General features: G+C 57.2%; 1 protein-coding gene across 1 annotated transcript in view; it reads left to right on the top strand.

Moving 5' to 3' along the window:
• Positions 1-6,302, top strand: part of IGDCC3 (immunoglobulin superfamily DCC subclass member 3) — a 40,389-nt gene extending 34,087 nt beyond the window's left edge. Inside the window, exons 6-14 of the mRNA XM_023757818.1 lie at positions 1,548-1,722; positions 2,835-3,000; positions 3,252-3,499; positions 3,699-3,863; positions 4,389-4,580; positions 4,738-4,842; positions 5,329-5,467; positions 5,632-5,857; positions 6,102-6,302. Coding sequence (XP_023613586.1) covers positions 1,548-1,722; positions 2,835-3,000; positions 3,252-3,499; positions 3,699-3,863; positions 4,389-4,580; positions 4,738-4,842; positions 5,329-5,467; positions 5,632-5,857; positions 6,102-6,302 — 1,617 coding nt within the window. The remainder of the gene's footprint in view (positions 1-1,547; positions 1,723-2,834; positions 3,001-3,251; positions 3,500-3,698; positions 3,864-4,388; positions 4,581-4,737; positions 4,843-5,328; positions 5,468-5,631; positions 5,858-6,101) is intronic.
• The last annotated feature ends 4,646 nt before the right edge of the window (positions 6,303-10,948 follow it).

Raw genomic sequence — 10,948 nt, forward strand, 5'->3', positions numbered from 1 at the left:
AACCCTCTATTACATACAAGTCCCACCCCGTAGAGGTATATAATATATATATATACTGAGGAGACTATAGATCCCTGTTGTCCACCGTGGGGTCCCGTCATTGCAGAGGCCGGGAGGGGGTGAGTTCCCCTCTTCTGGGCAGTACCAGAGAGGTCCGCCTGCCTTAAGCTTCCCTGGGGGTTATCACGGATGGCTTAGCTCCCTGGGTTACCTCGTCCATCCCACGCCAGTCCCTCCTCCTGCTCCCATCACCTCAGCACCGGGCCCTCCAGAGCCCTCCACAAGCTCTCAGCGCCCTGGTCTCTTTCCCCTCCTGCTCACCTCTGCCCTCTGCACCCTGGCCTTACACCCCAGCTATGCACTCCCACACCCCTCACAATCTCAGCCAGTTGTCACACCCTCACTCTGGGCCCCCCCCCAGGCTCCAGCCTGGCCCCCTAAGTCCCCAGCCTAAATCCCTAGGCAGCTGAAGGAGAGAAATGAAAGGGTGCAGATGGGCCCACATTGTCTGAGCAGAAAGGTCACGGGGGAAGGAGAGGCTGGAGGGCCAGGGTGGGGTGGGCATTCACCGGGAGACTGCGCCACATTGTAGCAGCTGAGTGATCGGGGAAGGAGGGGGCAGCAGGCGGGATAATGGAGTAGATTTCACCACTTCAGGGTCTGAATGGAGAGCTGTCTCCTTGCATTCTGACTGTGCTAATCTGATCCTGGGGTGGGGGGAGGGCTTGGTCCCTGGGAGAGACTAGAAAGAGTGGCCTCACCATTAGGAGGAGCCCGTAGGCACCGCAATGACCATCTGGTCCAACATTTCCCAAGGCATGATCTGCAGAGGGAAAGAATAGCTTGGTGGTCTGACAAGTTTAGGAGACAGAGTTAACCAGGTCCTTCTGCTGCAGGACTTCTCAGAGCCTTTGTGTGAGTGGGCATTGTGACAGTCCAGGAACAGAATGGATATTTGACCTGGGAACTTTTTTCAAGAGAGACAAACCAGGCCCGGCCGGCGTGGTTCGGTGGTTGAGCATCGGCCCATGAACCAGGAGGTCATGGTTCGATTGCTGGTCAGGGCACATGCCCAGATTGCGGGCTCCATCCCCAGTGTGGGGCGTGCAGGAGGCAGCCGATTGATGATTCTCTCTCATCATTGATGTTTTTATCTCTCCCTCTCCCTTCCTCTCTGAAATCAATAAAAATAGATAAATGGAGAGAGAGAGAGAGAGAGAGAGAGAGAGAGAGAGAGAGAGAGAGAGAGAGAAACCAGGCAGGGAAAGGTCCCGTTCATTCAAACCCTTGATTTCCTACTTGAAAAGCTGAGAGGAAGGGACTTGCAGGCCACCACTGAGTGAGTGAGAATGCACAATAGGACCCGTGTCTCTGCTGCTAGACGGGAGTTTTCTGTGTTGCTCCCTCCGCCTCCACGGTGCCGCATGTGATGCTCAGGAGGGAAGGTGCCGAGTCAGAGACTGGGGCCCCTGGAGGGCTGGTGAATCTGCACAGTCCGGAATGTCCCCTCGTCCACACCCATCTCCCCGACCCTCCCTCACCTCCAGTCCCCTTCCTCCCCAGACGGCCGACCCATCGGGGTGGAGGGCATCCAGGTTCTGGGCACAGGGAACCTCATCATCTCCGATGTGACCGTGCAGCACTCAGGCGTCTACGTCTGTGCGGCCAACAGGCCCGGCACCCGGGTGAGAAGAACAGCACAGGGCCGGCTGGTGGTGCAAGGTACCTCCCTCCCTCCCCACCCCTGCCCTCCTCCTGCCCTTTCCTTGCCTCATCAACGTCCCTGGCCCAAGCCCAGGACCCTAGACACCCAGGGTCTGCCACTCCCCTGTACTTGCTCTAACCCTCCCCCTGCCCCTCCCCAGGCCCCCAGGCCAGGCCAGCAGGGCAGCTCCCCCAGGAATTCGGGTGTTGGGAATGGGAGGACATTCTTAGTCATGGGCCCCTGTGTGCCCCTTCGAGGTGCCAGCAAGCTCCCCCAGTCATTTCTATTTTATAATCTCAGCTGTTCCCCCCCCCCCCCCGCCCCGTGTCGCTCACACGTGTCCCTCACACCACATGCTGTTTTCATTCACACGTGCGGTACTTCCCCACTCACACCTGCCTGAGCACTCTCAGCGTGTTTGTCATTTTCACACTCACACCCCAGCTCCCACCTCGCACACAGAGCCCGCTTCCACGCCGCAGTGTTCAGGGCCTCTGCAGCCGACCAGGTCATTTTGTCCATCCTCCTACCCTGTGGTCAACTGTCCCCGTGGTCTGGGCTTGGATTTCCTTCTCAGGGGTTGTCTGTGTTGTGCCCGCCTCGAGAGCCGGGGAAGGGGTGGCAGCGCGGGGTCTTAGGGACTTAAATCCCCGTTTGTTTAGCGTTGCATGTGCCGTTAATCTGTCCAAATGAAAGTGATGGAGCATTTCATTTCTCGGGTGTTAATGGAGGCCTGAGGCCTGGGATTGGAGGAGGGTGGAATTGAATGTAGGGGCGAGGGGGGCTGGCACTGAGGGCTCATCCATCTCCCCGTCATTACCGCCTTCGAGGTGCAGCCAAACCTATTAGCACATTTATTTATTTAACAATTTCCTGAACAGGGAGCTCAGCTTGATTGCTTTCGGATACAAATGTCAGTCTTTTAAATAGTCATTAAAATGGAGCCCTCTCTGGGGTCTGCCCCTGGTGGATGGAGGTGGGACCTGCCACCACCTCCTGAAGCCCGGGCCCCACCTGGAGGCTTGCCAGCCCCGTCCCTCTCCCCTGTCCCCGTCCCTTCCCTCACAGCTGTCTCGTCCCTCGCCACCTGCCCCTCACTGCTCTTATGCTCTCTGCGCGCCCCTTCCAGCCCCAGCAGAGTTTGTCCAGCACCCCCAGTCCATTTCCAGACCAGCCGGGACCACAGCCATGTTCACCTGCCAAGCCCAGGGTGAGCCGCCCCCTCACGTCACGTGGTTGAAGAATGGCCAGGTGCTGGGGCCCGGAGGCCACGTCAGGCTCAAGAACAACAACAGGCACGTGTGTGGTGTGTGCTGGGGCGCGGCCTTCGGTCAGTGGCCTGGGCGGGCTGTGCGCCTCCCCCTGGGGGAGGGCGAGGTTGGGAGTTGGAGACTGGGTTTGAGTCTCCGGTCTCACCTGCTGGGAGACCTCAGCCGCTTGTTGTCTGGAGGGGCTCAGTCTCTTCATCTCCCAAAGGGGGAGACTGGCCGCCTGCAGGGGGGCTCTGGGAGGAGGACGGGCCCTGAGGCTCTCCCTCCCCCCGCAGCACCCTGACCATTTCTGGAGTCGGCCCTGAAGACGAGGCCATCTACCAGTGTGTGGCCGAGAACAGTGCTGGCTCCTCACAGGCCAGTGCCAGGCTGACCGTGCTCTGGGCTGAGGGGCTGCCCGGGCCCCCCATCAACGTGCGGGCGGTCTCCATATCACCCACCGAGGTCCGGGTGTCCTGGAACGAGCCCCTGGCCAACACCAACGAGATCATCGGCTACGTCCTGCACATCCGGAAGGCTGCTGGTGTGTGGGCCGAGCGGGCCGGGCCGGCTCTGCAGCCCTGTCCTCGGACTCACTGCTTCTCTCCCTTTCCATCTGCGTGTCCCTACCCAACACCTTCCGTTCTTTCTCCCCCCTGCACCCCGGCTGCCCTCCCTTCCCCCGTGCGGGGAGGGCACCCTCATGCCCTTACACTCTCCTGCCCTGCCCTTCGCCTCCCCAGACCCACCAGAGCTGGAGTATCAGGAAGCAGTCAGCAAAGGCACCTTTCAGCACCTGGTGAGCGACCTCGAGCCCTCCACTGCCTACAGCTTCTACATCAAGGCCTACACCCCCCGGGGGGCCAGCTCAGCCTCTCCCCCGACCCTGGCCAGCACCCTGGGCGAAGGTGAGGCCTGGTCATGGTGTACAAAACCGCACACACTGCCCTAACCGGTTTGGCTCAGTGGATAGAGCATCGGCCTTCGGACTCAAGGGTCCCAGGTTCGATTCCCGTCAAGGGCATGTACCTTGGTTGCAGGCACATCCCCAGTTGGGGGTGTACAGGAGGCAGCTGATTGATGTTTCTCTCTCATTGATGTTTCCAATTCTCTATCTCTCTCCCTTCCTCTCTGTAAAAAAGCAATAAAATATATTAAAAATAAAAACACAAAAAATCGCAGACACCCAGGTGTTAGAGCAGAACCCCCACGCACACTTGTTCAGGCTGTGCATGGCACAGGGTGCTCAGCTCTGAGGCTGAGTGGGGGCTGGTTCTGTCTGGAGGAAGGGGTGTCTTTTTCTAATTCATGTAAAGGTACTCTTTGAACAAGCTAGAGTCAGAAGCCAGAGAACTGTCAGGCTCTTGGGGGTCTGGGTCACAGGTGGAACATGGAAAAAGTCCTCACATCTTGGCCTCCTTCTCCGCCTGCAGCACCCGCCCCACCCCCCTTGTCAGTGCGAGTCCTGGGCAGCTCCACCCTGCAGCTGCTGTGGGAGCCCTGGCCCCGGCTAGCCCTGCATCGGGGCGGTTTCAAGCTGTTTTACCGCCCAGCAAGCAGGGCCGCCTTCACCGGCCCCATCGTGCTGCCTGGAACTGTCTCCTCCTACAACCTCAGCCAGCTCGGTGAGGCGGACACAGCCTGGCCTTGGGGAGTCCGGCCGGGGTGCAGTGCCTGGGGCCAGGCGGTGGGGCGCAGGAGTCACCTCTGTTCCCTGCTGGGCTCGAGCCCCCCACTGGTGGCTGGCTGGTCTCTCAGCAGCCTTCCCTGCCTTTCCCCCAGACCCCACTGCAGTGTACGAGGTGAAGCTGCTCGCCTACAACCAGCATGGGGATGGCAACGCCACAGTCCGCTTTGTGTCTTTGAGGGGAGCATCTGAGAGGACAGGTGAGGGTTGTGTTTGGAATGTGAGGCTAAGGACTGGCACGCAGGAATGGAAGCCAGGGGCTGTGGGCAGAGGGGAGCAGGGACCCGGGGAAAGAAAGAGGGTAGAAGAGTTGCATGCAGCCCTTGAGAACATAGGCTTAGGTTTGAGCTCAAAGTTTGGCTGTGTGACCTTGGGCAAGTGACTTAACCTCTCTGAGCCCCAGTTTCCTCCTCTATAAAAGGGGGATAATAATACCTGTCCGGACGACAGGGGCACTCTATGGAGTTGTGTCGAGGTTTACAGTGTTATTCTCAGTCTCCGGCACAGAGTACTCAGTAACGGATAAAAAGAGCTGAAAAGTTTGGGCTGGAGTCCCATAGGCAAAGACAAAGGCTCTGTGGACTTGGGGTGGGCGTGGCTCACGGATAAGGAGCCCCCAGAGATGGGGTGTCTGGGACTGCTTCAGACCAGAGGAGCCACAGCCCCCAACCCGCCCCTCCCACCAGCCCTGAGCCCACCGTGTGACTGCCGGAAGGAGGAGGCCACCAACCAGATGTCCACCACAGGCATCATCATCGGCATCCACATCGGGGTCACCTGCATCATCTTCTGTGTCCTCTTCCTCCTGTTCGGCCAAAGGGGCAGGTGGTACTGGGGCAGGAAGAGGGGGCTGGACTGACATGAGGTGGGGGGAGGAGGAGGAGCCGCGGGGGAGAGGAGCGGTTGGGCTCGCTGTCTCTATCCTTTCGTTGTCCCCCCTCCCTGCCCCCCCACAGGTCCTTCTCCCTAACTTCTGGCTCATCCCATAGGGTCCTCTTGTGTAAGGATGTAGAAAACCAGCTGTCCCCTCCTCAGGGCCCCCGGAGCCAGAGGGACCCTGGTATCCTGGCACTGAATGGGGCCAGGCTGGTAGATCGGGACCAACTGGGCCGAGACGAGAAACGTGCGGACATGAAGGAACTGGAGCAGCTGTTCCCCCCGGCCGGGGCAGCGGGCCAGCCAGACCGCAGCCCCAGCCCCAGCCCCAGCCCCACGGTGAGTGTCCCTCCCACCTCCGATCCTGCCCTCCCTGTACGCTGGCCATCGGCCTTCACCAAGCTCCAGGTCTTCTCTTGACACAAAATACGGCCCGTGCGTCTCTCTGTGCCCGAGTCAGCAGGGAGGCCTGGAGCCCCTGGGCCCTGAGTGGGAGGGAGAGGGAGGGAGCCCAAGCCTCTGGCTGGAGGGCATGTGGGCCTCTGGCCTCGTGTTGACGCCGGTGTGACTGGCCCACTCCCAGCAGGATCCTGCGGCCCCTGCCCTGTGTGAGGAGACCCCGCTCTCCATGCTGCCACTTCAGGGGGTCGGCCTTCGGGAGGAGAGGACGTCGGAGGCCAAGGCTCCCTGCGCAGGCCTCACAGCTGCCCCCCCGCCTCAGGACGCAGGCTCCGGTCTCCTCAGTGAAGGACAAGCTGCCCGGCCAGCTCTCTCCGGACAGTAGCCAGCGTCTGGACAGCTCTGGAGGGGGGGCACCCCCCCATTCTCAGGTCAAAGGCAAGGTTTCTCCAGTCGTGTGGGATTCGGATGGGGGCTTCCCAGCATTTCTGACTGCCCCCAGGTTGTCAAGGCCTACAGGAGCCTCGGCAGGGAGCCCCCCAAGGACCTGGAGGGGCCTCTGCAGGAGCCCCTCCCTTGGGCTAGTGCCCCCTCACCTCTGCCTGGTACCCATATGACTTGGAATGAACTGTTTTCCTTAAAAAAAAAAACAAAAAAACTTAAAACGAAAAAAAAGAGAGAGAGAGAGAGAGAGGATGGTGAATCAGACTCCAAAAATATGCCCTGCTGTGGCCGGGCCCCTGGCACTGCCACCCTCCACCCACCTTGTTTTCTCAGGATGGATTTTTGCTGTTTTGGTTCTCAGCACCTACCTCAGCCGGAATGAATGTCCGTGGGGGAGCGGCCGTGGCCTCAGCCCCTCTTCCCCACAGAGCCCCGAATGCACTCCTACCTCAAGCCCCTTTATGGGCACCCCCTCCCCTTCCCCACATTGTAGTTTAGAGTTAAAAAAAAAAAAAAGCAAAAAAAAAAAAGGCACTTCCCTATTACCAGGTGTGAAAGAAACCGTCTACCTCAAGGCCCACTGGCTCTCGGGCCTGTGTTGTTATCACTGGACCCTCTCGCTGGCTCCTCCTCCTGCCCACAACCCTGGCTCTCCCCAGAGAGGAGGCCAGAGGCTAAGCCACCAAGGGTAGGCCTCTCGGGGCCTACAGAAATGAAGATGGAATTGGTCAAATAATGGGGAAAAAGCCAAAAATGAGAGGAGAATTTGTTCCTTGAAATGTAAATTGTTGCTCCAAATGAAGCCAGTGCTGGTTTGTCTCGTCTGCTCTAGCCACTCCCGTTTGAGCCTCTCAGCCAACTCACCCTGGACTGGGGTCCCCTCGGTCCTCTCTCTTCCTGGGCCTCGGGAGGGTGGGACCTCACTCTGAAGCCTGCCCCCCGTCCGGCCCAGACCCCGAGCCCGGAGCAGGCCGGCCCCTGGAATGTACTGTGTGCGGATGGGTGTGTGTGTGCGTGGGGAGGGTCCCCAGCGGAGGCTCCCCAGACCTCTGTCCCATGGGACACAGCCAGCTTGACCCACCCCCTGGACAGTGGAGAGACCGCTGTCAGCAAGTGTGGCCGGAAGCTATTTTTATACAAGGTGCGTTTAAGGGTGTTGATGTTGTGACTGCTTGTTTCTCTTTTCTGTTGTGTTGTCCTTTGAGATACTTAGTTAAAGAAGGAAAAAGAAAACCAAGGAAACAAATACCTATTTTTTATGACACTCAGAAACATTTTTTTAAATAGCAGAAACTTTTTTTTTAAAGGAAGAAAAGATGAGTGTATTCCTTAAGTGTGAGATTAGACTATAAAGTCCCTGACCCCCAACCCCCTAGGGCCCCTCACCCGGAACTTTAATTAGCTGAAGCAGGTAGACTTGGTGATGTTTCCCTAGAAACTGGAGTCATATCCGCGTGGACTCAGAAGGGCGGTCCGCCCCGTCTCCCAAATGCTGGGCCCGTGCTGAGGGCTTCTCCAAGCTCCCAGACAGGCCTTGGTCCCCGCAGTGGCTTCTCCGCACCCCCTTCACCCAGTAACCCCCTCTCCTGTGGGAAGGGTGGGTCTGGGGGAGGAAGAGGAGGGGGCCACCTGGCCTGACTGGGCCTGACTTCTGTCACACTCTGCTCATTCTGACTGAATAAAAGTCCTGTTGCCAAAGGAACCCTCCGGTGTTTTGATGGCTGTGTCAGGTCTCGGAGGGGTGGGTGAGAGTGTGGGCCAGGCCGACGCTCACGGGGTCAGAGCCCAGGATGGTAACAGCAGACTGCCCTGTACCACGCACAGGCACCACGCCTGCGTGCGAGGCTTCCTGGGTCCTCGGCACCTCACTGGGAGGTAGATATTCTAGTTATCATCCAGTTTTACAGAAAGGATACGCCGATTACAGCAGGGTCTGCATTCCACCCGCTGCTCCATGCCTCCCTCGGCTCCATAGGGACAGCCCACCAGCACTGAGGCGGGTGCCATGCAGGGCTATCTGTGTGCCCTTCATGCATCATCTACAAGGAAGGACTATTTTCCTTCCCCAGAGTTAAGGAATCTGGGGCTCTGACCGAGGGACTCTTTCCAGGGCCCAGTCAGAGCCCCTGGCCAGGCCTCTCCATTCCTCTCTGTCCTCTCCTCAGTCCAGGCTCCGGAAGCAGGTGTCTGAGGCTGCGGAGGCTTAGGCCAGGCCAGGATACCCGGAGGGCTCAGCAGGCCTCGAGCTTCCTGAGAGGCAGTGTTGTAATGCAACAGCTTAGCCTGTTCACGTCCCCTCTGCTGCCGAAATGGAAAGCCAGGGCTCGCTGCTGGGAGGCTCTGCAGGTCTGCAGGCGGGTCCCATAGGACCCCGAGGAGCTTTTGAGAGGAACACACCAGGACAGTGGTTTGCAAGCTGGGCGGCCTGGCTGTGGCCAGGGGTGTGGGGGAACTTCTCCGGGGGCCTCTACTTTTCCTGCTCACCCTCATCCAGAGCAGGTCCACTTCCATCTGCCTTACATGTTGGGCTCTAGGTGAGATTTCATTTACAAACAGGGCCCTGCTCCTGAAAGAACGCTTGAAAGCTGCTGGTCCGGCATTTCCAGAAGCAGCCTGCTGGGGTGGTTGGGGCAGAGGTCAGGCCAGAGACAATGACGGTGCTGTGGATGCCTAAGGCCACCGTAGTACCTGTCCTGTATTAGGGGGTGGGGAGTGGGGGGGGGGGATTATTGACTTGCTCTGACTTTCCCAGAGCAAAGAACTAAACCCAAACTAAATGTACACAGACTACCTCACCTTTTTCTATACAAAACTTGGCAAGCACAGGACCTCCTCAACACTCCAGCCATCCAAGAGCTGCCTGGGAAGGTGGTGGGTTTGTCATTCGATCAAGCAGACCCTGCAAGGGTGGGAGAACAGACCAGGTAACTCCAGTGCCCCTGTCCCCTCCAAGAGTCCAAGATGCTAATACCTCCCCCACAGAGGCATCAGGTAAACATTTAGAGACCACCTAACATGACTCATGTATGCAAATTGCACACCAATTACATCAAATACAGGTAGGGCCTGTTCTAAAAAGGCCCTGAACTGGACTATGGTAGCGGGAGAAGCAGGGTTCCAATGAAGAGTTCAGCAGAAATAGATGTCAAAGCTGAGCGGCTCATCTGGAGCCTGGACCCTAAGATCTCAAATAGTCTAGAGGCCTCCGGCTGAAGACACTGTCCCTAACGCACGCACGTAGGTGCACACGCATACACGCACACTGTCTGGGCAGAAAGCAGCAGCAGCGACCTGCTGCAATTAGTTACTGCTCTGTAACAAGCCACCCCACAAGTTCCTGGTTCATCCTAACATTTATTTGCTCGCAACTCTGCTCAGGAGGGGAAGTCTGGTTGGAAACAGGACATGGAGGAGTGGGAGCAAACAAGGATGAGAGAGTCTGCCCTGAACTCTGGATTCAGGCCAGCGTCAAGGAGGGGAACACCTGAACCCATGCCCCTCCCACAAGGACTGATTATGGGGAGTTCTGCTCCCCTGGGTCCTCGGTCCTCACGGAGCCCCCTAGGCAGGGAGACAGGGAGGGGGAGAGCAGAGGCTGAGGAGAGGACTGAGTGAGGAGCCAGGCTGGGAAGGGCCCTGCTTCTTGAGCTCAAGAGGGACCTGCACTGGACTTGGAGCTCCTGAGCACACAAACAGCCTGCTGGCCCCCTGTGCCATGTGCCCACTGCCCTGGTCCTCACTCCAAAATGCCTACAGCCTGGCCTGACTCGGATTAGGCAATAGTTCTTTGATAAAAAGCCAAAGGCACGATCAAAAAAGGAAAAAAAAAATAGATACTTTGAACACCACCAAAATTTTAAATTTTTGTGCTTAAATGGTCAAGAAAATGCAATGAGCCCTAGCCAGTTTGGCTCGGTGGATAGAGTGTTGGCCTGCGGACTGAAGGGTCCAGGGTTCGATTCTGGTCAAGGGCATATGCCTGGGTTGTGGGCCCAATCCCCAGTCAGGGTTATGTGGGAAGCAGCCAATCAATGATTCTCTCTCATCATTGATGTTCCTAGCTCTCTCTCCCTCTCCCTTCTCTGAAATCAATAAAAAAATATATTTTTTAAAAAGAAAATGCAATGACAACCATAGAATGGGAGAAAATAATTGCTAAGCATGTCTCTCATAAGGAACTTTTATGTAGAAAATATAAAGAACCCTTATAATTTGATGACAATAACAACCCAATAATAAAAATATAGGGTGTCCCAAAATTCACGCAAGATTTGCAATTGAATTCGATTGCGCAAATTGGGTTAATTTTGGGGGACCCAAAAAAGATAGAGAAACATTCCAATCAGTGTGGGGTCGGAACGAAACTATTCTTCGGGACATGAAACTTTCCCGGGGGGAGATGGGGGAGAGAAGAGTAAAAAAAACACAGAAGGGGTGTGCGTTCCCTCCGAAACCTTAATGTAAGGGTCACATCCCGGGATGGAGTCGAAGGGTGAAGCTGAGAGAACACCCACCACTGAGTGTGTGTGTTGTATCAAACGTCCCTCCTCTTTCATGAACCCTCCTTTTTGGTGGTGGAGGAGAGTG

This window comes from Myotis lucifugus, unplaced genomic scaffold (genome assembly GCF_000147115.1).
Source record: "Myotis lucifugus unplaced genomic scaffold, Myoluc2.0 scaffold_115, whole genome shotgun sequence".
In the NCBI taxonomy this organism is placed as follows: Eukaryota; Metazoa; Chordata; class Mammalia; order Chiroptera; family Vespertilionidae; genus Myotis; species Myotis lucifugus.